At 37.5% G+C, this 26858-nt stretch overlaps 3 protein-coding genes across 13 annotated transcripts in view; 1 reads left to right on the top strand and 2 right to left on the bottom strand.

Moving 5' to 3' along the window:
* The window catches only part of Kpna5 (karyopherin subunit alpha 5), a 55368-nt gene extending 38851 nt beyond the window's left edge, over positions 1-16517 (top strand). For all 8 annotated transcript variants that reach the window (XM_074075904.1, XM_074075866.1, XM_074075882.1 and 5 more), the window contains 4 exons: positions 9483-9608; positions 10297-10424; positions 13298-13476; positions 15865-16517. In XM_074075904.1, coding sequence (XP_073932005.1) covers positions 9483-9608; positions 10297-10424; positions 13298-13476; positions 15865-16052 — 621 coding nt within the window. In that variant the 3' untranslated portion in view covers positions 16053-16517. The remainder of the gene's footprint in view (positions 1-9482; positions 9609-10296; positions 10425-13297; positions 13477-15864) is intronic.
* LOC109674532 (importin subunit alpha-8-like) lies at positions 4944-6794 on the bottom strand. Its single transcript, XM_020151475.2, has one exon. The coding sequence runs from the start codon at positions 6646-6648 to the stop codon at positions 5008-5010; it is 1641 nt and encodes a 546-aa protein (XP_020007064.2). The 5' UTR covers positions 6649-6794; the 3' UTR covers positions 4944-5007.
* Positions 11205-26116, bottom strand: Fam162b (family with sequence similarity 162 member B). Of its 4 annotated transcripts, none has more exons than XR_012448822.1 (5): positions 25843-26110; positions 25596-25704; positions 23039-23147; positions 21575-21732; positions 11205-15217 (listed from the first exon to the last, which is right to left on the bottom strand). XR_012448822.1 is itself a non-coding variant. In XM_074075989.1 (4 exons), the coding sequence occupies exons 1-4, from the start codon at positions 26009-26011 to the stop codon at positions 15119-15121; spliced, it is 486 nt and encodes a 161-aa protein (XP_073932090.1). In that variant the 5' UTR covers positions 26012-26116; the 3' UTR covers positions 11205-15118. The 4 variants fall into 4 exon arrangements, 2 of the variants coding, with proteins under 2 accessions (XP_073932090.1, XP_073932076.1); XR_012448821.1 differs by lacking the exon at positions 11205-15217 and adding an exon at positions 18540-20265; XM_074075989.1 differs by lacking the exon at positions 21575-21732 and having other exon boundaries at positions 25843-26116.
* Positions 26117-26858: the final 742 nt, after the last annotated feature.

Genomic DNA, 26858 nt, shown 5'->3' with positions numbered 1-26858 from the left:
TGTACAAGTACCACATTTTCTTGATCCATCCATCAGTAGTGGGGCATCTTGGTTGTTTTCATAACTTGGCTATTGTGAATAGCGCTGCAATAAACATGGGTGTGCAGGTGCTTATTGAGTAACCTGTGTTGGATTCCTTTGGGTATATCCCCAGGAGTGGGATTGCTGGATCATATGGCAGTTCTATGTTTAGATTTTTAAGAAGTCTTCACCAGCAGTGGATTAGGATTCCCGTTTTCCCACATCCTCGCCAGCACTTGGTGGTGGTGTTTTGGATGATGGCTATTCTGACAGGGGTGAGGTGGAATCTTAGTGTGGTTTTGATTTGCATTTCCTTTATGGCCAGAGATGGTGAGCATTTTTTCATGTGTTTTTTGGCCATTTGAATTTCTTCTTTTGAAAAAGTTCTGTTTAGTTCAGTTGCCCATTTTTTAGTTGGTTCATTGATTTTAGGAGAGTTTAGCTTCTTAAGTTCCCTGTATATTCTGGTTATCAGTCCCTTCTCTGATGTAGAGCTGGCAAATATTTTCTCACACTCTGTGGGTGGTCTCTTCAGTTTAGAGACCATTTCTTTTGTTGTGCAGAAGCTTTTTAATTTTATGAAGTCCCATTTGTCTGTTCTTTCTCTAAGTTGCTGGTCTGCTAGGGTTCTATTGAGGAAGTCCTTGCCTGTACCTATTAGTTCCAGAGTGTTTCCTGCTCCTTCCTGTAGTAACTTCAGAGTTTCAGGTCTGATATTTAGGTCCTTGATCCATTTTGAGTTGATATTAGTACAGGGTGATAGACATGGATCTAGTTTCAGTTTCTTGCAGATGGATAACCACTTTTCTCAGCAACATTTGTTGAAGAGGCTGTCTTTTCTCCATCGTATATTTTTGGCACCTTTGTCAAAAATGAGCTGGGTGTAGTTGTGTGGGTTCATACCTGGGTCCTCTATACTGTTCCACTGGTCTTCATGTTTGTTTCTGTGCCAGTACCATGCTGTTTTTATTGCTGTTGCTTTTTAGTATAATTTAGTATAGTATAGTCGAGTATTGTGATACCTCCAGCATTGCTCTTTTTGCTGAGTATTGCCTTGGCTATTCGTGGTCTCTTGTGTTTCCAAATGAACTTTGGGGTAGATTTTTCAATCTTTGTGATGAAAGTCATTGGGATTTTGATGGGAATTTCATTAAACACGTAGATTGCTTTTGGTAGTATAGCCATTTTTACTATGTTGATTCTACCTATCCATGAGCACGGAAGATCTTTCTATCTTCTGTAGTCTTCCTCAAGCTCTTTTTCCAGGAGTTTGTAATTCTCCTTGTAGAGGTCATTCATATCCTTTGTTAAATTTACTCCTAGGTATTTGATTCTTTTTGAAGCTACTGTGAATGGAATTGTTTCCATGAGTTCCTTCTCAGTTTGTTCATTGTTGGTATATAGAAAAGGTAATGATTTTTGTAGGTTGATTTTGTATCCTGCTACCTTACTGTAGCTGTTTGTGGTGTCTAAGAGTTTTTGTGTGGAGTTTTTTGGGTCTTTAAGGTATAGGATCATATCATCTGCAAATAAGGATATTTTGACAGTTTATCTATTTGTATTCCTTTTATTTCTTCTTCTTGCCTAATTGCTCTGGCTAGGAATTCCAGTACTACATAGAATAGGAGTGGGGATAGTGGGCACCCTTGTCTCATTCCTGATTTTTGGGTAAATGCTTTCAGTTTTTCACCATTAAGTATGATGTTGGCTGTAGGTTTGTCATATATGCCCTTTAAAATATTGAGGTACATTCCTTCTATTCCTAGTTTTCTTAGAGCTTTTATCATGAAGTGATATTGGATGTTGTCATAGACTTTTTCTGCATCTATTGAGATGATCAAGTGGTTTTTGTCTTTGCTTCTATTGATGTGCTGTATTACATTTATAGATTTGCTTATGTTGAACCAACCCTGCATCCCTGGGATGAGGCCTACTTTGTCATGTTGTATGATCTTTCTCATGTGTTGTTGGATTTGGTTTGCCATTATTTTATTGAGGACTTTTGCATCAAAGTTCATTAGAGAAATTGGCCTATAGTTCTCCTTTTTGGAGGTGTCTTTATCTGGTTTTGGGATGAGAGCAATATTGGTTTCATAAAATGAGTTAGGCAGTGTTCCTTCCCATTCTATTTTGTGGAACAGTTTAAAGAAGGTTGGTATTAGTTCTTCTTTAAATGTCTGACCGAATTCAGCAGTGAATCCATCAGGTCCTGGACTTTTCTTTTTTGGGAAGCTCTTGATAGCAGCTTCAATTTCTTTTTGTTTTATAGATCTATTCAGGTGATTAATATCCTCTTGGTTCAGTTTTGGGTGGTTGTAAGTTTCTAGAAATCTGCCCATTTCTTCGAGATTTTAAAATTTATTAGAGTATAGGCTCTGAAAGTAGTCTGTGATGATTTCCTGGATTTCCGTGGTGTTTGTTGTTATCTCTCCTTTTGAATTTCTGATTTTACTGATTTGGGTTTTTTCTCTCCTCATTTTAGTAAGGTTTGCCAGGGGTCTGTCAAGCTTATTTATTTTTTCAAAGAACCAGCTTTTTGTTTCATTGATTCTTTGTATGGTTTTTTTTGTTTATATTTCATTGATTTCAGCCCTTATCTTAATTATTTCTTTCCTTCTGCTTGTTTTGGGGTTTGTTTGTTCTTGTTTTTCTAGGAGTTTCAGCTGTAGTGTTAGGTTATTGATTTGAGATCTTTCTAATCTTTTGATATATGCAGTCATGGCTATAAACTTTCCTCTTAGGACTGCCTTTGCTGTGTCCCATAGGTTCCAGTAGATCGTGTTTTCATTTTCATTAACTTCCAAGAACCTTTTAATTTCCTCTTTTATTTCATTAGTGACCCATTCATTGTTGAGTAATGTGTTGTTCAGCTTCCAATTGTTTGTGTGTTTTTTACTGCTTTTTTTGTTGTTGATTTCTACTTTTATCGCATTGTGGTCAGACAGAATGCATGGGATTATTTCTATTTTCTTATATTTGCTGAGGCTTGCCTTGTGCCCTAAGATATGATCAATTTTGGAAAAGGGTCCATGGGCTGCTTAGAAGAATGTATATTGTGCAGAAGTTGGATGAAATATTCTGTAGACATCAGCTAGGTCCATTTGATCTAGGATGTGATTTAGTTCTAGGATTTCTGTATTGATTTTTTGTTTGGATGACCTATCTATTGGTGATAGAGGGATATTAAAATCTCCCATACCACTGTGTTGGGGTCTATATATGCTTTTAGTCCCTTCAGAGTATGATTGGTGAAATTGCGTGCATTGATGTTGGGTGCATATAGGTTGATAATTATTATTTCCTTTTGGTGTATTTCTTCTTTTATTAGTATGGAGTGTACTTCTTTATCTCATTTGCTCAAAGTAGGTTTGAAGTCTACTTTGTCCAAGATAAGTATTGCTACCCCTGCCTGTTTTTGCGGACCATAGGCTTGGTAAATCTTCTTCCAGCCTTTCACTTTCAGCCAGTGCTTATTTCTGTCTATGGGGTGGGTCTCCAGTAGGCAGCAGATTGTTGGATCTTCCTTTTTAATCCAGTTTGCCAATCGGTGTCTTTTGATGGGGAATTTAGTCCATTAACGTTTAGTGTTAGTATTGATTAGTATGTGCTGATTCCTGTCATGTAGTTATCTTTGTTGATTAAGGATTTGATTGTGTATAGCTGAATCAGTGTTACTCTTTGCTTTCTTGCCTTTTCTTCTCCTGTGGTTTGGTTTTTCTCACCCTTTCATGGTTTTGTTTGCTTTCATGATCTGTGTGCAGAATTCCTTGGAGAATCTTTTGTAGTGGTGGCTTGGTGGTCATATATTGTTTTAGTTTCTGCTTATCATGGAAGACTTTTATTGTTCCATCTATTTTGAATGATAGTTTTGCTGGGTAGAGTATCTAGGGTTGAAGTTATTCTCATTCAGTGCTTGGAAGACCTCACCTCATGTTCTTGCTTTTAATGTTTCTGTTGAGAAGTCTGTGATTTTGATGGGTTAGCCTTTGTATGTTTTTTGTTTTTTTCTCACAGCCTTCAATATTCTTTCTCTATTCTCTGTACTTGTTGTTTTAATGATCATATGTCATGGGGTAGTTCTATTTTGGTCAGGTCTGTTCAGTATTCTGGAGGCTTCCTGTACCTGAATGGGCATAGTTTTCTCTATATTTGGGAAGTTTTCTGTTACTAGTTTGTTGAATATATTATGCATTCTTTTTGTTTGCACCTCTTCTTCTTCAGTGCCCATGATTCTTAGGTTTGGTCTTTTGATAGTGTCAGTGAGTTCTTGCATTTTCTTTTCAGAGGTCTTGAGTTGTTTAACTAATAGTTCTTCAGTTTTTCCTTTAATTGCCATTTCATCTTCAAGTTCTGAGATTCTGTCTTTTGTTTGTTCTATTCTGCTGGAATGGCCTTCCATTTTGTTTTGTATTTCTGTTTCATTCTTTTTTCTGAGGTTTTTCATATCTTGGGTTACTTCCTCTTTAATAGTGTCAATTTTTGACCTTAATTCATTTCTCTTTTTGTTTGTGGTGGTCTCAGTTTCAGTTTGGCGTTTATTTAGGGCTCCTGAGTTCATTTATTTGTTTTTGTGTTTTCTCATATTCTTTATTTTTGTCTTCTTGGAATTTCTTGAGTGCCTTCTGTACACTTTGTTTGACCATGTCTACTAACATCTCTGTGAACTTCTCATTAATTACTTGTAGGATTTCTTCTTTCAGGGTGTTCTTGTGGGCTTCCTTGGGTTCCTTGGTATAGTTTATCTTTGTTTTGTTGGAGCCTGGGTCTGCGTATCCATTTTCTTCATTTCACTCTACATCCTGCAGTACTTTATGTTTGGGGGGGAATAATTTCCTTCCCTTTTTCTTCTCCCATATTTCCAATTGGTAAATTTTCTATCCCTGAAATTTTTTTTTTTTTTTTTTTTTTTTTTTGCGAACACTGAGCATTTTATTAAACGTTAATTAAAAGTCTGCCCGGGTGACATGGAGCCCCAGGCGCGTGGCGTCACAGCCGTCTTCCCGGTCGGGGAGCCTCGCACCTCGGCGGGTTCTCGGTGAAGATCCTGATGCAGCTGCACTCCGGGGACCAGAGCGAGAAACTGATGGCCTCCTCTTCTTCCTCACTGAAGTGCTTCTCGATGATGCTCAGGGCGGACTGGCTGATCTGACGGTTCTCGTGGAGCTGCAACGCCTCGATCCTGTCCACGCCGCCCAGCTCCTCCAACAGGAGGCACAGGCTGGCCTTCTCTCGAACCTTCTCTGCAGCCTGGAGGACACAGGCCACCACGTCGAGGATGATGACGACAATTCTCACATCGGGGACAGTGAGCAGGTCCATCAGGGGCCCCAAGACCCCAGTGTGGACAAGCTGGAACAACTGCTCCACTGAGGCCCCCGTGGTGAAGTTCGCCACCGTCCACACAGCCTCCTTCTGGACTTTGAATTCCGCGCTTTTCAGCAGGGCCACCAGAGCGGGCAGTATGTCACTCGCGATCAGCTGCTGGATGTGGTGAGGGGGCCCAGCTGCCACGTTACTCAGGGCCCATGTGGCCTCCTTCTGGACGGAGGACTTGGGGTGCCTCAGGAGCTGGGGCAGGGCCTGCAGCATCCCGGCGTCAAGGGCCTTCTGGGTCTGCTGGTCTGTTCCCGTGACGATGTTCCCCACGGTGCGCAGAGCAGGGCTCAGGACACTGAGTTCTGAGCCGGCCATGAGCTCCACCAGCCTGGGCAGGACCCCCGTGTCCACCACCTGGCCGATGCGCTCATTGTGGCCGTCAGTGAGGTAGGACAGGGCCCAGCAGGTGTCCGAGAGGACCTCGCTGTCATGGTGGCACAGGAGGTGGGTGAGCGCCGGCAGCACCTGCCTCACGGCTGCCTGGCTGGGGTACGGGTTCTTGTTCCGGCACAGGTTGGACAGGGTCCACGTGACGTTTCGTAGAAATGTGATTGGGATGGCTGATGACAGAAGAGCGAGCAGATGCGGAATAGCACCTCCTGAGATAACAATGTCTCTGAATTCTGGGCCATCACCGGCTATGTTGCCCAGCGCCCACACGGCCTGCTCGCACACGGTGGCATGGGGGGAGGACAGCAACTCGGTCAAGGGTGGGATGGCGCCTCCTTCCACCACAGCCCGAGTCTGCTCTGACGTCCCGGAGGCGATGTTGGTCAAAGCCCAGGCCGCCTCGAACTGCAGGTTGGGGGGGACGGGGGGCTTCAGCAATTCCACCAGCCTTGGGATGAGCCCCGCTTCCACCATCACTTTTAGGGGGGGGTTCCTTTCCTGCGACAGCATTTTCCTGGCTGCCTGCGTGGCCAGGAAACAGAGAGTTGGATCCAAGCTGTTCACGCCTTTGATTATTTCATCCAGAGTGAGGCTGACCCTGGTGGCAGGGACCTCTGAAGCCACATCGGAGGACAGGGGACCGATGTTCCTTCTCTTTAAACTCTGCTCGTCCTTCTTGGCCTTCCGGAGCTCCAGGCTGGCCGCCACCCTCTGCTGCCGCCTCACAGATGCATCTTTGCCCCAGTACTTAAATTTTCTCAGCCTCTCTTCGGGAGCGTCTAAGGCAGGCATATTGACTCCAGGAAGAAAATCACACGAACTTGAATCTTGACGCGATTCCTCAGTTCCTCCCCAGTGCATAGCCCGTGACAGGTCCTCAAAGGCTTGTTGGAGGAGGAAGACCAGTGATAAGGGGCAGACTCTCAATTTCAGGAGGTTATGCAAAGCAGCAGGGAGTCTTTCTACACAGGTGCAGTGAGTCTGTGTCAAAGTATCCAGACTTCATGCTGGCATGTTTAGCATGAACTAAATTACTATGTGTAATTTAGTATTAGCTGGGTAGTAATATTAATACTAACAAAACCAAGAGTAAAGGATAAAAAAGAGAGAGAGATGGAAAGGTAAAAAGGAATAGGGTGGAGAGGAAAAGAGAAAAAAAATGGTAGAGATGGCGGATGATCAAACTGTAAGCCAGGCAGCAAATCCCTTAAGGAAGGGAAAAAAATAAAAATTAAAAAAAATATATCTGTTCTGGTTCAGTAGAATTGCAGTCTTAGTTGTTCTGATGCTAGTTCTTTAGCATCCAGATCTGTCTGTGTCTGTCTCTTAGGTAGGTTTGGAGCCTTCCTGTGGCAAGTGGATGGTGGGTGGGGTCCCATGGGCCTATGGATGGAGGCCTTTAGCTGAGGTGAGGTAGTGGCCTTTGAAGTGTGAACTTGGCATGCCTGAAGGATGCAGGCTGGTGGATTGGAGATCCTGTGTGTCTATGGATCCCTGGCTTGTGGGGGAGGGGCGTTCTAGCAGAACAGAGATCATGTGTATGTGTGTGCCCGGCTTGGCAGGCGTTAGGCATGCAGCCTTGCAGAGTGAATATTGTGCGGTGCTGTACAGGCTTTGGGGGCGTGGCTGGCAAAGCAGAGATCGTGCAGGGCTGGGGAGCATGGCCCAGCGAGACAGAGGTCATGCAGAGCTGTGCAGGCCTGGAGGGTGTGTGGCCTGGCGGAGATGTAAATGTCTGTGGATCCCTGGCCTTAAGGGCTCGTCCCAGGGAGATCCTGCGGATCTGAGGAGTGGGAGTTTGGGGTAGCACAGCCCTGGTGGGGCAAAAGAGCAGGGCTGGAGGATCGGAGATCCCATGGGGTAGGGAGCAGCGGCTGTGTGGGCCTATGGAGCGGGACTTGGCGTGCAGCGCCTGCTATTCTTTTAGTATATGGTGGGGTGGAGAGGTCTCCCAGGAGCTAGGGGTTCAGAGTGCTGATGTTTCAGCTCTCCCTGGTGTTTTACCACCATTCAAGCAAGTCTCCAGCTTCTTGTCAAAGTCCCTGGATCACAGAGGTCAGAAGGTCTGTGGCTGTGTTCCAGTCGCCATCTTGGATCTCCAGTCCCCTTCTAAATATTGAATGTATCTTTCACCTAAATTTTCAGTACATTGCTCCATACATTCTTCTCCAATGTCATGTAAATCTCTGGTGCTGATTTTGAATATAGGAACATGACCAATATTGCTGTGGAATAAAGAATGTCAAAGGACAAAGCAGAATTTACTTCTTTACACAAGAAAAGTAATGTAGTAAAAATTTTAATGAAACAGACTTTTTCCTGCACATTATTATTTGTACAACCAGAGTCTTGTGCATGCTATGCAAGTACTCTCCCACACCTCGAGCTCTCATTAAGGTTTTTGTTTTGTTTTGTTTTGTGTTTTGGTGGGACTGGAGTTTGAACTCAGGGCTTCACATTTTAAGCCACACCTATAGTCCATTTTGTTCTAGTTGTTTTGGAGCTGGGATCTCGAGAACTATTAGCCTGGGTTGGTTCCAAACCCTGAGCTTCCCAATCTCAGCCCTCCAATTAGCTAGGATTATAACATAAGCCACCAGCACCTGGCTAAGGTTTCTTAGTGGGCATATAATTAGGTATTTCAGGCTTTTTAATATATGTAATGAATTTTTTTTCATTAATTCATTTCGAAAACTAGAGATTGGATCCTGCTGTCAGTCAGTAATCTTTCTTCATACAGTTTATGTCATTTGAATTCTGAAAATATTTCCAAAACTCCTTGCCTGTGACCTGCATGGGTATGCTGCATGAATCTGACTAAGAACAGCAGGGAATGAGAAATAAGACCCATACAGACATAAAACAGAAAGCTGGGGACAGGAGGAGGACTACATGTACCTGGTGGGAAACGTGAGCGCCTATATGAACCAGAGTGTTTATTTTATAGGTTAGTATAAGGAAAAGACTCAGGTAAAAATCAAGCTTCAACAATTCTTTGATACAATGTAAAAGGAATGAGGTGTGGTGGGCTTATTTTCCTTAGGCTATAGAAGCTTAATTACAACACATCTGTTCTGGAATCATCAAGGCAACCAGGACACCTTATCTACTAAGGTATTTATTAACCTTGCATCAGGAAGTCTCCAAATAGTTCTGGTACTTTATCTAGTTTTGCATCAGGGGGCTGGTATGTGGACACACAGGTGGTTCTCTTCAAGGAGATGTGAGAACAAAGGTCAAGACACCAGGTGCTGGGAAGACTGAGTAGGAAAGACTGTTCAGGCTCCTACCATGGACAAACTATGTAAGCTCCATTATTTCCCAGTCCTGGTCCCCAACAACTCCTGACTTTTTTTTAAAGCCATTGAGTTTTAAGACTCCTCTATTTGGCAATATTTTAAAAACAGTATTTGCAGTGACTATGAAGCAGAAACTTACTTTAATTTGTTAAGTTAAAGAGGATTCCTCGATTTGCATTTTAGTGGGTTGAGAACCGGCCACTTTGCTACATAGGCATTAGACTAGCTTTGGCAACAGCAGGAGGGTAAAAGATGACAAATACATAAATTTTACTTTGAGACCAATTTTTCTTCTTTTGTTTTTCAGAGTGATTTTTATACTTCTAAACAGTCTGCTAATAGATTTTTGCATAATTTACTATAAACCTTTTTGTTTCCATTTCTTACTTGTTTTAGGTAATTTTGAATTGTTCTGCATTACCCTGGCTCTTACACTTGTTGAGTAGCCCAAAGGAGTCAATTAGAAAAGAAGCCTGTTGGACTATTTCTAACATCACTGCTGGAAACAGAGCTCAGATTCAGGTAAACACCTTTCATAGCTGAGGCCAGAACACACAGGTCTAAGATACCAGTTTGGACAAAAGTCAGAATTTCATCAGAGATGTTTTAGTGAATAACTAAAAAAGAATTTAAGAAAATATTGTTTGAAACTATTTTAAGTAACATGGCCTTTCTTCTAAAATCATGGCATATGTTTTTGGTTTTCTAGTGAGGAGTAGTAATTCTGTCTTTTGTATTAAGTTTAAATTAGGCATCATCTTCCTCTCAGAGCATTTAGTGATTTTTTTAAGTCCTGAAGCTCCTTGAGTTAGTTAGTGCTTACTTGCACATTTTGGTTAGTCATATTCTTCTAGTTTACCATCTTTAAAATTTATATTTTGCTAATATCTTCTCCATTCTTTAAAAAGCTAAAGACATGGTAGACGTGGTGGCTCATGCATGTAATCCCAGCACTCAGGTGGCTGGGTCACGAAGATCTTGAGTTGGGCTACATAATAAGACCCTATCTCAAAATGAATAAAGGAATAAAATAATGAATTTCCTTTTAGGAAAGAATGCCATAGTTTATTTACAAATTACAAACAAAACATTTCCAAAGATACATTCCAAAAACATTTTAAAGCTACTGAGTTTCAATACTCCTTTACTTGATAACATTTTTAGAACAGCATTTGCACTAATTACGCTATATCATTTTCCTTTCTCTCAGGCTGTTATAGATACAAGTATTTTTCCTGTTTTAATTGAGATTCTTCAGAAAGCAGAATTTCGCACAAGGAAAGAAGCAACTTGGGCTATAACTAATGCAACATCAGGAGGCACGCCAGAGCAAATAAGGTGTGATTCAAATTTTTAAAAATTGTTTTTAAGAGCTGGGCACGATGGCTCACACCTGTCATCCCATCTACTCAGGAAGTAGTGACTGGGAGGATCAAAGTTTGAGGCCAGTCTTGGCAAAAACTTGGCTAGAACTCATCTTAGTCAATAAGCTGGGCATGGTAGTGGGTAAATCTGAGCTACTTCGGAGGCATAAATAGGGCTAGACTGGCCCAGACAAAAATGAGACCCTGTTTTTTAAAAGTTAAGAAAAAGAGACTAGGGGTGTGGCTTGGGTGGTAGAGCTCCTGCCTAGCAAGCTTGAGGCCCTGAGTTGAAACCCCAGTACCACAAAAAAAAAAAAAAAGTTTTTAAAATTCAAATCAGACAGTTTGAATTTGAAATAAAACATTTTTTTATTTATTGATGAAGTTGACATTATTCTGTGTCCATTTGATAAGCATTATTAATATAAAGTGGCAGCATTAGCTATATCATTCATTTCTCAATTTTTTTAATTAAATTGAAATTATAATTAATATCATTTTCCTTGGCAAACCAGAGATTAAAAATCTGAATAGGAACAGTCTGTATTAATATTTAAAATACATTGTCATGAGCATAGATATTTTTTAAAGCATTAAAATCACAAAAACTTAACTTTACCTTATAGAAATAACTAATATATTTGAGTATCAACTTATTAAAGTAAAATTGAAATAGATCTTTATTTGAGGATATTCTACTCCTAATCATTTGTTAGCCATGGCAGTAGATAGAACCATACTTTTATTTTCTACACTACACTTTTTTTTTTTATGTACTAGACTTTTTTTAAATATAGGGCTTTTCTTAACTTATTTTACTGACAGCTTATAAACAGTTGGTGCATGAGCTTTAAGTGAGCCTGGCACCAAGTACTCCTTCAGTAAAAGTTGTGTGATCTTGATGGAGTTATTTAAGCCTTCTAATCTAGTCTCTTCATTTTTTAAAATGAGTTCAGTAACAAAGTACCAACAGTCAAATGTATGTATTTAAAATGCTCAGCACAGAGTCTAAACATTAAGTTCTCAAGTAAAGGTAGTTATTATTGTCATTATTATTTGTGATCATAATTTTTATCACTTGATTCTTAAGTCTCTTTATTACGAGCTTTTCAGCCTTCAGTAGCAAAGTTCTACTTTGTGCCTCAAATAAAAGGCTGTCTTCCTATGGAATTTTACCCTGAGGATTTCTCCACAAGACTCAAAATTAACTTGGGACTTAGGTTTCTTGAAGTGGCTATTTAGGAAATAGTTTCTAATGAATACTTGACTTATTTTTAAGGTATAAAACAAGAAGTCAAATGAAATGCTATTTTGCAAATCATGGGATTTTGAAATTTGCCACCTTTTTTGATTGCTGATACAGGGTCTTGTTATAGAGCTCAGATTGATCTTGAACTCGTGATGATCCTCCTGCCTCAGCCTCCTGAATGGACACCACATCTAGCCAGATCATTGCTCCCTATTGTCTCCATTTATACTATTCCCTTGTTCTCTTAGATTCAAAATTCGTATTTGTATGTAAGGATATAATCTGTCTCTGCTTTTTATTTTTCCATTCTATTTTGTTACTTTCGGCAGTATTTGCACTTCATTTATATCATAAATAGAAGTAGTGATAAAGCAAGATTTTTTCCTTTTTTCTCTTGAATTTTTGTAATGAAGTTATTTTTATCTGCTTGAAAGTTTATTCATCTATAAACAATTACACATTTTTTCAATTCATTTTCATGATTATTTCTATTCCATGTATTATTTCTTAAGTATGGATCAAGTGTTCAGACAAATGATTTTTCTAACCATTTTAGCCATTTCATAGTTACTAAATATATGGGAAGAGACTATCTTGATCTTAGTTTAGATTCAGCATGCATACCACTAATGTATGATGAGTACCTGCTAGTGCCAGTTGTGTGGTTATTGACTACCAGCACTGTATGAGGTGCTTTTATCTATTTTATCTCCTTTCTCATAATTATTAGGTAGTTATTCATTCAATGAATATTTTTGATCAAATTACTGTGTAGTATATAGAAAGTAAGTGTTCCAGACAGAAACGTTTTATTAAATGGCCTACTGTATTCTCATAACCTTCTAAGTTGGGTACTATTCTTATCCCCATTTTAAGATAGGGAAACTGAGGTACAGAGTGTTTGATCAAAGTCACATAATTAAGAGTGAAACTAAGTGGGACAGGCTTCAGAGCCTGTTTTTAACCTTCCTATTTAATATAAACCTTATGCAAAGTGAACAAATCAGTTACTTCATTTGCATTAGAGAGAACAGAAAAATAGATAATAACAAAGCATTCGGAAATGAATGGAATATTTTATGAACATTATTTATAAGCACAATGGTCTGTTTCGTTCCTAGAGGTCATTTTCATTTTGGAAACATATGTTTCAGAACATTAGCTATGATTGCTTTGGTGAGAAATATCCTAAAATTTAATTTAGATGTTCCTTCTCCCTCTCCATTTCTACATCACCATCATGTGACTCTATTGTGTGATATAGCCTAACCTTTAAAAAAAAATGTGGAACCACTATTTTTAATGCTTATATGCCATGGAAAACTATATCAAAGTACCAGTTTGCCTGTGTGTAAGTTTTTCAGTGTTTGCAATACTATTTATTGCTAATTATGATTAGAGAATAGGAAAATAAATGTTTTCAGGTTCCAAGGCAGATAAAAATTTAAATGCATATAATATTTGAGTTTGTATGGGAGTACTTTTCTTAATTGCTTATATTTCATTATGAAGAATGTTTTTGTATCATTATAAAGTAAACTATTTAAGTTTTTTTAATTCTCTTCCCCCACTCTTCTCTTACTCAAATTTCTCTGAAGGTATTTGGTAGCCTTAGGCTGTATTAAACCACTTTGTGACCTTTTGACTGTTATGGACTCCAAAATAGTTCAAGTGGCTTTAAATGGACTTGAAAATATTTTACGTCTTGGAGAAAAAGAATCAAAGCAGACTGGAGTAGGCATTAATCCATACTGCGCTCTCATTGAAGAAGCATATGGTAAGCAGTCATTTAAAAATTAACCGTTGTAGGCAATTCTTACCGGTCATAGGCAGTTTTCCCCTCCAGTCCATAACTTTTTTTTATGGAAGAGCAATAATATTTGATAAAAAAAGCTTTTAAATAAGTTACTGATGACTCTACCTATAACCACTTTCATTATTTACTTTTTTACATTGTAAAAGCCGTACATTGATTTAATTACAGTTTATGTCTACTTTTGTTACCAACTTTTTAACATTTTGGGGACACTTTACATTCTCCATGATTTTCACAATTATAGTAGTCACATAAAATTATATTGAATGAATGTTGTGTGCAGTTTTAGCCATACACTTGTGGTTGATCATGAGTTTACTACTTTATATGTGTCAAAGTAAACAACTTTCTGCATATCAATTTATTTCTTCTGTTGAATCTGTATCTTGAGATAAATTTTCAGGAATAAAGTTGCTGAATCCTGAGTACAAACTTTGTTTTAAGCTTTGGATGTATCTTCTCATTTTCTTTTCTTACAGCCTGTCAGTTGACAGGGTTATTGGCTGTGTGCGTGTACTCCACAGCTTCATGTTTGTTGATCTGCTGATTTTGCAGATGTCACTGGCATTCCCAAGTCATTTTCACACACATTTCTTGGCTTATTTCATGTAGAGTGGTATGTATTTTCCATATGGTAGTATATTTCCTCATCAAAATTGAATGTTCACTGTATTTTGTCAAGTTATCATTATGTAACTCTTTTGTAAAAATTTGCATTAATTTTGTTTTGTAGTTTATTTTGATGTAGCTTTTTGCTCACTTTTACTACTTTAATGAAACAAATTATGTTTGTTTATATTTAACAAGTGGCTAGGTTTCTTATTTCTTCAAAATTTACAAAGTCATTGTTCTGTGCAGATCTGTTGAAAATTGATTTTTATCAGCCAGATTTTTCCAATTAGATTCTTAAAATATTTAACTTAACTCATGGAATTGATTTTAGGATAGGTATGACTCTAAAGTATTTTTTTTCTTTTAACTTATCTATATGAATATTCACTTTTCTTTGTTAAGTCCCTTTTATATTGTATGCTGATCCAAGCTTTTACTTATTACTCTTTTTTTAATTTTTGGTGGAACTGTAGTTTTAAGTCAGGGCCTGTAGCTTGTTAGCAAGTGCTCTACCACTTGTGCCAAATCCCCAACCCTTTTTTGCCTTAGTTATTTTTCAGATAAGGTCTGGTCTTGTGTTTCTGCTTGGATGAGCTTGGAGTACCAGCTCCAAGTATGGCCTCCCACATAGCTAGAATCACAGGCATGTGTCACCACCTCACTAGCTTTTGTCAGGGCTGGCCTCAACTCTCAGTCCTCCCAATCTATGCCTTTAGATTAGCTGGGATTATAGGAATGAGCCACTGTGACCAGCCTTGCTTTATGATCTATTTTTTTTTCTTGTGGTAGTACTGGGATTTGAACTCAGGGCCTTATGCTTGGTAGGCAGGCACTCTACCACTTGAGCTACTCCGTCAGCCCTTACTTATGATTCTTAAATAAAGCCTAGGATATCACATTGCCTTTATTTCAAATTATATATCACTGGTTAAAACATTACATAAGCACAAGATAGTAATCACTAATTTAAAATATTTCCTTACTATAACCATTATTTTGATCCCAAATTATAGTTTGGGGTATTCTGTGATGTGAATAGATATGACTGCTTTGCTAGTTCTTGTGCAGTAATCCAATTAAAGTGGTTTATCTGTAAATGAAAAAAATATTTCAGCATTACTCAGATCTATGTAAAATTTTTTCCTTGTAAGCAATAAACTAGGGTTCTGTAGATTTTTCTCATCCTTTCAGAATGAGGTTTTTCCAGTTTTATTTATAGATTTTACTTTTAGTAAACTATGTAGCAGTTATATGTGATATTTTGTTGTGAAATAGTGTCATGAGTTTGCAAATAATTTGCTTTTATAATACCCATACTAACATCTTCAGGCCTAACATGTTTTGATTTGTTCATTTAGTTTGTTTGATCACTTTCCATTTTTGTGCTTTCATATTTAGTATAATTACTCTGGAAATGACCTGTGGAGTTACTTGTTCTAAAACTGTCGTTTTATAGTAGAGCAACCTAAGTACAGAGAAATTGAACTTATTTGGCTAAGATCCCATGGCTAGCAGGATGGCTGATGTTTGTGATCTTACTTCCAGGCCTGTGGTCCTCCTTCATACTGTATTTCCCATATCCTCATTCTTGAAGAATAAGGGTAATTTGTTGGCTATTGAATATGTAAAAATTAAGTAAAAAAGCAATCCCATTGCAAGTGGATTTATTATTTTGATTTAAATATATATTAAAACTCTGATAATATTTTTAAAAAATATATGTGCTTTCTATAATAGGTCTGGATAAAATTGAGTTTCTGCAAAGCCATGAAAATCAGGAGATTTATCAAAAGGCTTTTGATCTGATTGAACATTATTTCGGTGTAGAAGAAGATGACCCCAGCATTGTACCTCAGGTGGATGAAAACCAGCAACAGTTTGTTTTTCACCAGCAGGAAGCACCAATGGGAGGGTTTCAACTTTAATTTGGTAGAAGAAAAAAAATGTAATAGCTAAAAGAGGTAGCTTCAGATATTTCCTATATGTTGCCAGTGTCAGAAGAAATGTTTTTCACATAGAAAAGAAAGAATCTGTTGCATTTAAAAAAACCAAAAGTTTCCATTCAGATGCAACCTTTCCTTAAAGTTGGGTTTTTTTTTTTTTTTTTTTTTTGGTTGGTTGGTTGGTTGTTTTGGTGTGGCTATATTTGTATTTTGTTGTTGAATTTTTATGCCTATTTGTGAACAGTTAAATATATTATGCAATTATTTAACTGAAGCTTGAAAAGGAGAACTTAAGTATCCCTGGAAACTACACCATACAGCTGTTGATAATTGTATTTTGACAATAAGTCTGATATGCCCAGTCTATTAAATCTACCTCTATCTTGAAGCAAAAGTAAAAACAAAAAGCTTCAGAAGCATGTACTCATGTAAAAAAAAAAAAAAGAACTAGAATGTGAAAGTATTTATTACCTTAAATTATATAAATCACTGTGCTGTAGGTTGTACTTTGCAAAAATTTGCAACGGAAACCTGTAAAATTTATTTATACAACAGAAAAATATACTGATAATCAATTAATAAAATTGTGGCAATTGTGGAGAGAAGCTGTTCTTCATGTTGAGCACATTCAAGAAATTACAGAACACTTAAACACTTGTGTTTTTAACATATCAATGCTATTATACTAGTGTATTTTGTATTTCAACCAAATCTACCATTTTTGGAATTAAAGTTTTATTGTTTTTGCAGTCTTCATTTTAAAGAGTATCATGACAGGATTATGACAGATGTCATAAATCCAAAGGAGTGCTGCATACCTAAAAGAATACTGTAGTTATTGCTCTGATTTTTCAGAGCAGTAATTGAAAGGTTTTATTCTATGTATATTAATGAAGTTAAGTGCTTGAGTGACAAACGTATTTCGAAGAAGTCACCTTGTAATGTATTAAATTCTATCAAATGTATTTAATGTTCGGACTAAATAAGTGATGAGATATTAATGAAAATTGCTAAGAATTCTTTAATGTGGAAATCTGTTAGGAATATTTTCTTTTGGTAATATTCACAGAGTTATACTACTGCTTATATAAATCATGTATTAGATTACATTCGTATCAGATTGGTCAGTGTAATGTGCATTTTATGAATTAAAAGCAAAAGTCTCTTCAAACTATGAAACTATAAGAAAGGTTTCAGTAGAAAAATTGTATCTATATATTTGCATACATGTCATCTGTCTGTGTTATTCTCTCAGTGCTGTGCTTGGTAGAAGTTTCTAAGCAGATGTGGTACTGTTGAACTCAGTCTTAATTTATACATATATGCAGGCTATTTACATTTTCCAATTATATAACCAGAATACTAATTTAAAACCTAATTTACAGCTCTTTTAAGATGGAAACTAAAACATTTTGATATGATTCATAGTCTATTCTGTAAAGAAAGATTTCATTTATGGTAGCATTTACAATGTTTCTGCTGGAAATCAGAGGCGTGTTACTAGAGGACAGTGTATATAGGAGTACTTTTAAGTAGTATGGCACTTAGTAAATTATATATCATGAAATTAAGCTTTTGGCAAGACACCTGAAACCTGAAACATTAAATCCATGTTTAAATGGTGTCTCTAATGCTAACTGCATCTTTCATTTCTTTTTTATATTGTTAAGTAGAAGATTGTATCTGTGCCCTTTTTATTGTAGTGGAAATTACATAGTTGAGTATAAAAAGTTTTTCTTTTGCGTTATAGATATTCAAAAAACAGGGTAGTGATACTAAGATTATCGAGTTGATGGTGAATTTATCCAGTAAACACTGTTTGTGGTGCCAGTGGTTCTAAGTGTCAGGTGACAGGGTATTCTACTCTTTCTAATCAGTTGAACTTGATAATGTAGCATAATTCACAAACTAGCCAGCTGTGCCTGCTTTTGAGCACCCCATAGTCACTATAATAATATTATCCATGAGCCCAATCCTTCAAAAAAATAGTTCTTATAGAAGGAAAAATTATATATATATGTTTGTGTGCACATGAAGCAACCTATCAAGGGAGGTTTTAAAATTTGCCAGTAAGACAAATGCGGTATCTCTAAGTACAGAATATGGTCATATTTTTAACATTTAAATACGAATTTACACTTAACTTCTTGGGTCTATTACTTGGGTCATCAATTTGATTAGATTTGAATGCAAAGGGCACTGGACCAGCTATATGCCTGATGATGATTTTATCTGATTAAGACTAAGAGGTACTTTGCTTTTAAAACATTAAAAAATATGGCCACTCTTCAAATGTACTGTGAAGAATATTCCAAAATGTGTTTCTATTAATCTTTACTGTCCCTTTTGAAAAATTGATCTAACTTGCTTTTCTAATATTTATATTTACATCTGAGAGAAACTGCTACATTAAGTCAAAGTATGTTCTAAAGGGGAATGAATGCAACATTAATGCAAATACCAAGAAAATACTTGAAAGAGTCCATTTAATTTAAATAAATTTTTGGTTTGAATTTCAATTTCTACTAGTCAATCTATGCAATAATGCTTATTAGTTTTATAAACACTTGACTCACTGGTCTGTTTTTTTTTTAACTGTTATTTTAAAAGATTCTAAAACAATTTTTAGCATCCTTAACTTTTAGTATCATTTGCTCACTTAACTGGGAGCACCAGAACAGGAACAACAAAAAAAAGGAATAAAGTCTCTGGCAAGGAAATAGCATGTCATTTGGTAACTGTAAAACTTGTTAGCAGTTAAAGATGATCTGTTGGGTGAAGGACTAAAAAAAGCATTTACTACTTTTTGACTATGTATTATTTCTTCTCACAAGGAGCATCATGGAAAAACAAATATAAATACGTCTCAATGGATTTTTGTAATTGTTCTAAATCCAGTAATCTACTGGTTGCTTAATTGTGAAATTGTGAAATCAAATTGTTGTTAACTTTTATTCATTTTAATTTGTAGCATTACTGTTTTATGAAATGTGACAGATTAGGAGTCAACATAATAGGGTTCTAAAAGGGTAGTGTTTCTTCAAATTCTGATTTGGGAGTGAGGAGAAGGGAAGGTATTGTTACCTAAATAAATAAACCAACATTTTGAGCATTATGCAGTATTATGAAATATTACAACACTATATTAAAAACAATAAAATGCTATTTTACAATTGCATTTATGTAAATGTATTTCATTTGTTCTCTCTTAAGGTTGTATATTCCTAACAACAAGCAAAATCAGATGCCATCATTGGTTAGCATTCCATGTACTTTATAAAACCAATAAAGAAGCTAAAATGCAGTCATAAGAAAAAATACCTGATTAATCCAAGAGAGGAAAAGGGAGACCTCCTTCCCCCACCCCCCAAAAAAAAGAAGGAAAAAGGAACAAATAGCAAGGCAATAGATTTAAATTGCACCATTAATCACAGTAACTTAACAATTTAAGGACCACAATTAAAATGTTGAGAATGTCAGGTAGAATAAAAGAGCAAGACCCATCTGGTAAATCAATTTTCAGTTTTTTTAGGAACTTTTGTTCTCCAGAATGACTACTAATTTACATTCCCACCCAAGGTGCTTAGGAGTTCTCTTCCTCACATCCTCACCAGCATTTTATTTTTTGACTTTGAGGACAGCTGTTCTAACTGGGGTGAGATGATATTTCATGTAGTTTTGATTTGCATTTCTCTGATGCTTAATGGTGTTGAACCCATTTCTGGATAAACTCAACATACCAGAGAGATACCTGCACTCATGTTCATTGCAGCACTGTCCATCATAGCTAAGATACAGAATCAACCTAGGTGCATTGTTCTTGAGCTCTGTTATGGTCCACAAGTTATTTGGAAAAAAGTTGATTGTTTACAAACTTGCTTTTAAATTTTGTTAGAGAATCATTAGGCAGTTCCATTCTTGTACTCTAATACTCTAGGATTTGTACTTAGCTTTCCATGTGTGAGCTCTAAAAATTGTTTCCTCTTGTCTTTTCTGCTGGTTATTTTGATGCCTTGGGTGGTGGTTATGTGGTTAAATTAGCTAAGACTCAAGGGAACCCTTTGCACATTCTGAAGCAGTCTGGCAGCTCTGTCACTTTTGGTACTCTATCCTGTGAACTCCGCTTGTCTTGCCCTCCATGGCCTTCCAACTCAAGAGACTTCAGGATTTCTCTTTCCCTGCAGTCTTGAAACTCCTTAGGATGTAAAATAAAGCAACCATAGGGCTTAATTAATTGTTTTCCTTTATTTCACAAGTCACTGCCTGCTACCCAATGTGTTCTGTTTGTTTCATATTTTGTCTGGAGTTTAGTTTGTTTCAGCCAAAGAGTAAATCTAATCATTTCTCCATTTTGGCCAGTAGCAGATGATGACATAATGCTGCTGTTGTTGCTGGTTTGTTTATTTTGAGACAGGGTCTTGCCCTGTAGCTCAGGCTGGCCTTGGACTTGCAGTCTTGCCTTAGCCTCCCAAGTGCTAGAATTCAAACATGGACCATCATGCCTGGCTGTATGATGTTAACAATATAAGCTTTCCTTCATTTTGTCATTCCCAGTATTGTTTTCATTTGTCTTTTTTTTTTCTTTTATCTCAATGACTTGTTGAATTTGGTTATATTGATCATCTATGTCTTTATTCCATTAGTTTCTGCCCTTAACTTTAAATTTTCCAATCCTCTATTCTCTGGACTTTTCCTATAGTTTTTATTTTTTCTTTGAGATACTTATGACATTTGTTCTAGATCTTTGTTTTCTAAGAAAAGCACTTTGTGAGCTAAAAATTTACAATTTAAAAACTAACATGAGATGAGATATATAAGTTGCTTTAGGTTTATTCAAACAAGTTTGGAGATTATTAGCCATTATACCATTTCTCTTTTGATTTTGTCTTTAAATTACTTTTACAATTATTGTTTTAGTACTTTATCATTTTAGTAATAGATTTTGCAATTAATAATTCTTAGTTTGTAGAACTTAGGTTGAAGAATTAGTTTTGATTTTAAAGAGTCCTTCTGACTTCAACCTTACAAAATGCTCATTTTGGCATTTTCTCTAGTGACCAAAAATTGAACCAAATATCCAGGTAAATTATGCTATACTCAAACAATGGAATACTGTAAAATAAAAATGAAGTTCCACACTGAATGACATTCAATACAATGTTAAAAGTCCACACACTCAAGTGCATACTATATGATTTCATCTAGAGTTCAGAAACACAAAATTAATCTATGGTGATAAAACTTAGAACAATGGTTACCTTTGAGGAATAATGACTTAGCAGAAAAGTGTCTAAGGTACTTAACTGTTGACATTCTACATTATCACCTGAGCAGAGTTTACCCAGCATTTTCATTATAAAGGTCTACCAAAGCTGTATATAGTTTTGTGCACTTTTTTGAACTGGTATGCTTCAATGAAAGTTTTCTAAAAAATACAATAAAAGGACCGTGTCTGGTTATCAAAATAAAACCATGGCAAATGTCTTTTAAATATTCTATTTTACCTATCTTGTATTGTTGATAATAGTGGTGGTGTTTAAGTAAACACTTTCCATTTAGAATATCATTTAGCTTTAGCCTGTGCAGCTAATGCAGCTTCTTCACGCCACTTAGCTTTCTTTGCCAGGTTCCAACTTGTTAAGGATTCATGTCGTTTTGCAGCCTGGAAAAAAAAATTGTGACTCTGGGAGAATATATATTTTAGTTAGATGTGCATAGAGAAAATCTTGTGAATACAAAAGTAACATAACATCTGTCACAGATAGTATCCAAGAAAAATGTTTTTTTTGTTAGGGAAAAATGTAAATTTTCTTGTTGACTTCTAGTCAACAAGACACCTGATGTCAGAAATCTACCTCCATCCTCTCTGGTACATATAGATGTGTTTGTGAATAGAAAAATATTTTCAAGTAACCCCAAAATCCAAAAAGGGAAATCTTAAAAGTACCAGAAATGAAAGTAACTTAAAGCACGAACTAGTGAGTACAGGAGAGATAAGCCAGAATGGAAAGAAATGGTTTCAGTCACAGGCATCTGAGAAAAAAATGTTGGCCAGGTGACACAATGAAGAGGGACCTGGTAAATGGATGTGGCCCGGGAGAAGTTGACTAGAGAAGGGAAGACTCAGATGTGTTATATATGTATCCTAATACATATAACAATATTGGTGGAGTGAAATTGTGTATTCATTCAGCTCCTAACTGATGAAATAATATTTTCTTGGTGGCAAAAACTGACCAGCAAATGAAAGGATTTGAGCAGGAAGAGAACAAAATTATTTGAAAATTATCAGCTCCTAATTTCTCTCTAGAGGTATTAAGCAGAAACTATATATTGGAGATGGCAAAAAATAACTCACAGATAATCTAGATTATCTTGGGGATCATTTGCAACTTGTACAGTTCTATTTCATAATTCTATGCAACAGCTCATTCATGATTTAAGGAATGGTGAATTTCCTGTTTTTGTTTATTTTGCAATTTAAAAAAGTTTTGTTCTTCTTGCTCACGTAGCTAATTTGTTGACTCAAATTTCCATGAATAAATTTGTTTCTAGTGTGATAGATGTATGTGGGTGGTCCCAGACCTCAAAGATAAATTTGCTCTTAGATTAAGGAATAGTCATAATCCCTGAATTAAGAACAAGGTCTATGACATGTCTTAAAATTCAAAATCTTGGGTTAGTGGAGTGGCTCAAGTGATAGAGCACCTGTCTAGCAAGTGTGAGGCTCTGAGTACAAGCCCCAGTGCTACCAATAAATAAATAAATAAATAACATCTCTTTTTTTCCTCTTCCTCCTCCTCTTCTTTTTCTGATTAAACCCTGGGCCTAGGCTTCTACCTATTCCCTCCTCCTCCTCTTCTATTCCTTCCTCTTTAACCAAGGGCTTCACACAAGCTAAGCAAGTGCTCTACCACTGATCCTATCTGCTGCCCACCACAAGTCTGTATTTTTAAGGAGGTACTCACCCTTTTGGCTGACACTATCACCGCAATGCAGGCAATGATTGTGAGCCCAATCATTATATAGCAAGCTTTCACTCGAGCTTTGTTTCTTGCAGCATCTATCATTTCAGGCCTAAACCAAGATGTATATTTCATTAATTAAAACAAAAAATATGGTTTTCTGACAGACATGATGATTGCATTCTCCAAATGCAAACTATAGATGCTAAAGACTTGCGAATGCTAGCCTATTAGTCTTACCAATTTCTAATTAACAGGCATTTATTTAGCTTGAGATCTTTAATATCAGCCACTATGAAGCCATTGTAGTATATATAGTTTCCAAATGCTCAAATGTTAGAGATTATAGCCTGTGTTTTTTTATTTGTTAAATGGAGTAAGAGTTAAAGCTATTTTGAACAGGTTATTTTTCAAGACACATTTTCAATACTTTGTTTTTTGCACTGACCTTCCAATCTCTTCTTGCCTCCCTCCCATGATATTACCAATATATCATATTACTGCACATTTTGTAGAAATAATTGTTAATGTAAGGATGTTTTCCTTCATTGCTTTGCAGGAAGCTTAAAAGATGTGATCAAAATCATAATTTGTCAAAAAGACAAAAGATACCTTCATTTTTTATATTATTCTGAAGGTTGATATATTTTTACTTAAATACTGGGAAGTAGTATTTATTAATAGTTACATGCAAGTTGTCTAAGATTTTAGCAATATCACTCACAAAAGTGCTGTAAAAGGAATCATGTTTCACATTGAAACAAACTTTAGCAATTTGCAATAATATGAAGTGGCAGTTTATAAATATGCATAAAATACTTGGTTCTTGAAAATGTATTTAGTGGCATTCTTTTCTATCTAAAGTCAAGTTTAAATAGAAAGTAATTACATTTTTAAAAAAATTCCAGAAAGACAAATTACAATTTCTGTTAAAAATGAAAAACTTTAACTTTTTCACTACTTGAAAGACCACACAGGCACGCACACACACACACATACGCCTATGTTCATTCAGTGTGGGCAAAATGTAAGTTTAAGATGTAGTTATAAACAGTTCCAGTTAGAGTCTATGGAGACATTATTAAATTACATTTGTTGGTAGCTTTTGTTCCAGATGGAACCTAACAGATCTAATCTTTTTTACGTATCCATCTGGCTTTGATCTGCTACACCAAATTAGTTTAGCACTAAAAAAATATGTATATATATACAATTATAAAATAAAATTAGTGTATGGTACAAAAATTACAGGTCAGTTGTCAATTACATGTGCATTAAAAGCATAAAAAGTGAAAGCTATTTATATTGCAAGTCTATCGACTTAATAGGAATATCCTTCCTAAATAGAAGTGCTTAAAAGATTATAAAAATAATAAAATGAAAAAAATTCAAGGGTGAAAGGAGAAGATGAAGGAGGTGAATATGATTGAAGTATTATGAAAACAGAATAATGAAATCCATTAAAATTGCTTTTAAAAGGAGGGAGGGGAATATGAAGAAGAGAGGGAGAATTTGATCAAAGTACATTATATGCATGTATGAAAATGTGCAATTAAGATACAATAATAAAACTATTCAAATGCTTTCATATTTCCAGCTCAAAACTGCAATGCTTTGTATAAGCATCTTGTTCATTGTTAAATAGTCCAGTATGTAATGCTTCTTTTTACTGTGACTCTGAGGAAATTAAATAATTTCTGTAAAATGGGTCTCTTCCCACATACAGCTATGCTAATGCAATATGTCAGAAAGATGGTTGTCAATGTAAGGCTAGTCAGAATTGTCACAATGTATCCCCTCTGTACCGTGAATGTGAATGTGTGCTAATAAGAATAAAAAGATTGTTGCTTTACAAGTTACATTTTATTAATAATAAGTATTATTATCATTACAGGTTACTGTACCCTGGAGATGAAGTTGCTAGCTTAAATTTTATCACTTCATGAACTTGGTGAGTTTAGGACCATGTAGAGGCCAACATGCCAGCACTCCCCTCATGTCCCAATCCCAGAAAACCTGGCAGGTAGAGACCTACATAACTGCATTCTCCAGGGTTCTCCCATCCCAAGACCAGGCCTCATGAGTTAAATTTCTTCCCGAGAGACATTATCACAGCCCCAGGAGACATTATCACATTATCAAGGAGCCCCTTTCTGGGTGGAGGGGCGAAGAGACACCTTCGAATTACCGAACCTCTCCCTCTCCGGCGCCACCAAAGCCACCCACGCGGAGAACGGTGCCTTCTGTTTGGCCTGAGTACTCCACTGCCTCCGGTTTGGAGCTCTCTGGAACTGGTATCTGGGCCATTGTGGAGTACTTAATGAACTTCTAGGTGTTCGCCCAACTTCTGCACTCTCACTGTTAGTTTACCTGCCCACTAACCAAAGAACTTGACATTTAATCAAACGGGGGTAGGGGGAGTGTGAAGTCCTTAACGATCGTGGATGTCATTGCAAAGGACCGTGTGGTACCATCGTGGGTCACTGGATGAACCATCTCTCTCGGACCGACAGACTCTCCCCTGCGCGCAAAATCCCGGCGGCGACACCGCTACACTTACGGGACTAGAGGTGGGATGTGCTCTACGGATTTGAAACGCCCGGTCCACAGCAGGATTTTCTTGTCGAATTGCGAAGGCTTCAGCTGGGCGGGGACCCTGTGAATCTTCTCTGCAAAGAAAGCGACAGGGGTGGACGAGGGGAAGGACAGATCCAAGGCACAGTGGATCAGCAGATGCTCAGGCCTGGATCGCAGTCCCTCTTCACTCTCCTCCCTCCCAGGCCATTTCCGTTTTACCGCTGGCTCACCGTGTCCTTGGGCTCCAGAGCCACTGGGGGTCCCGTTGCTGGAATAGCGGCGTAGGCTCCCGGGCAAAAGAACCCATGCCCGCCGCTGCGGGGGCAGAGATGCCCCCAGTACGCAGCGAAGCCCGCACCCCAGGCCCAGCCTCAGGAGGCTCCCAACCGCGGGGAGCATGCTGCGCAGTTTCCCGCGTGCACACCCTCACCTGCCACCACGAGATCTCCCTTCAGCCCGCCCCGCAGGTCCCCAGTGCAGCCTGGGGGGAAGTTCAGGGTGCGGCTGCCCCTAATCCCCGCCTTCTGTCCCCGCCCCAAGCCAGTCACCCGGGGCATTCCAAGCCCCTGGGGGAGGATTCCTCAGGGAATGGCCTGGCTCTGTTTGAAAACAGAACTCATCTGACAGCTCATTTTAAACATATTTCTTTGTGTTGAGTAGATATGTGTTCCCATTAGGCTTTCCGTCTTGGTTTCACTGTGCCCATGAGAATAAGTCTGAATCTTCTCTAAGAAAACATAACAGTCCTTCAGATATTTAACAAAGAAGGGTAGGGGGCACTCAACGAACTTCTCATTTCCCCTTGAAGTTGTTTGAAGTTAGTGCTTCATCCCACCTTAAACTCTATACTGTTTCTGTTTTTTAGGCAAAAAGTCCTTAGTTCCTACAACTGTTTTTCTCTACTTTGCCATTTCTTAGTAAGCCCAGAAACTCTCCAAACTCTCTTCAAAATGCGTCTTTCTTCTTTCATCTTTCACCATCTCCCCTGTGCAGACGGGAGGGGCGGGGGGGCGGGCGAAGGCGGGGAGAATGTACTATTCGTCAGTACTAAACGGGAATAGGGGCACAGACTCCAAGGTTGGAGATGAAGAGGGTGTACAACTAACTGCTCTTTACTTTGAAGAAATATTTGTGGTATTCTACAAGCAACAAACCTCAGACAGCTCAGGCTCACCAAACTCTCTTACCTGTTTACTGCCTCTGAGGGTTCCTTCCACACCTCCCAGTTGCTCTATATTTGCAGCTG

Source organism: Castor canadensis, chromosome 1 (genome assembly GCF_047511655.1).
Source record: "Castor canadensis chromosome 1, mCasCan1.hap1v2, whole genome shotgun sequence".
Lineage (NCBI taxonomy): Eukaryota > Metazoa > Chordata > Mammalia > Rodentia > Castoridae > Castor > Castor canadensis.
This window is presented reverse-complemented; position numbering and strand designations above follow the sequence as displayed.

Excerpts from the sequence above, each read along its gene's own strand:
- LOC109674532 (XM_020151475.2), bottom strand. The coding sequence starts at position 6,648 with ATGCACTGGGGAGGAACTGAGGAATCGCGTCAAGATTCAAGTTCGTGT.
- Fam162b (XM_074075989.1), bottom strand. The coding sequence starts at position 26,011 with ATGCTCCCCGCGGTTGGGAGCCTCCTGAGGCTGGGCCTGGGGTGCGGG. Across the intron at positions 25,705-25,842 it reads CTCTGGAGCCCAAGGACACG|AGAAGATTCACAGGGTCCCC; the intron begins GTGAGCCAGCGG and ends CTTTCTTTGCAG. Across the intron at positions 23,148-25,595 it reads CACATCCCACCTCTAGTCCC|GCCTGAAATGATAGATGCTG; the intron begins GTAAGTGTAGCG and ends ATCTTGGTTTAG.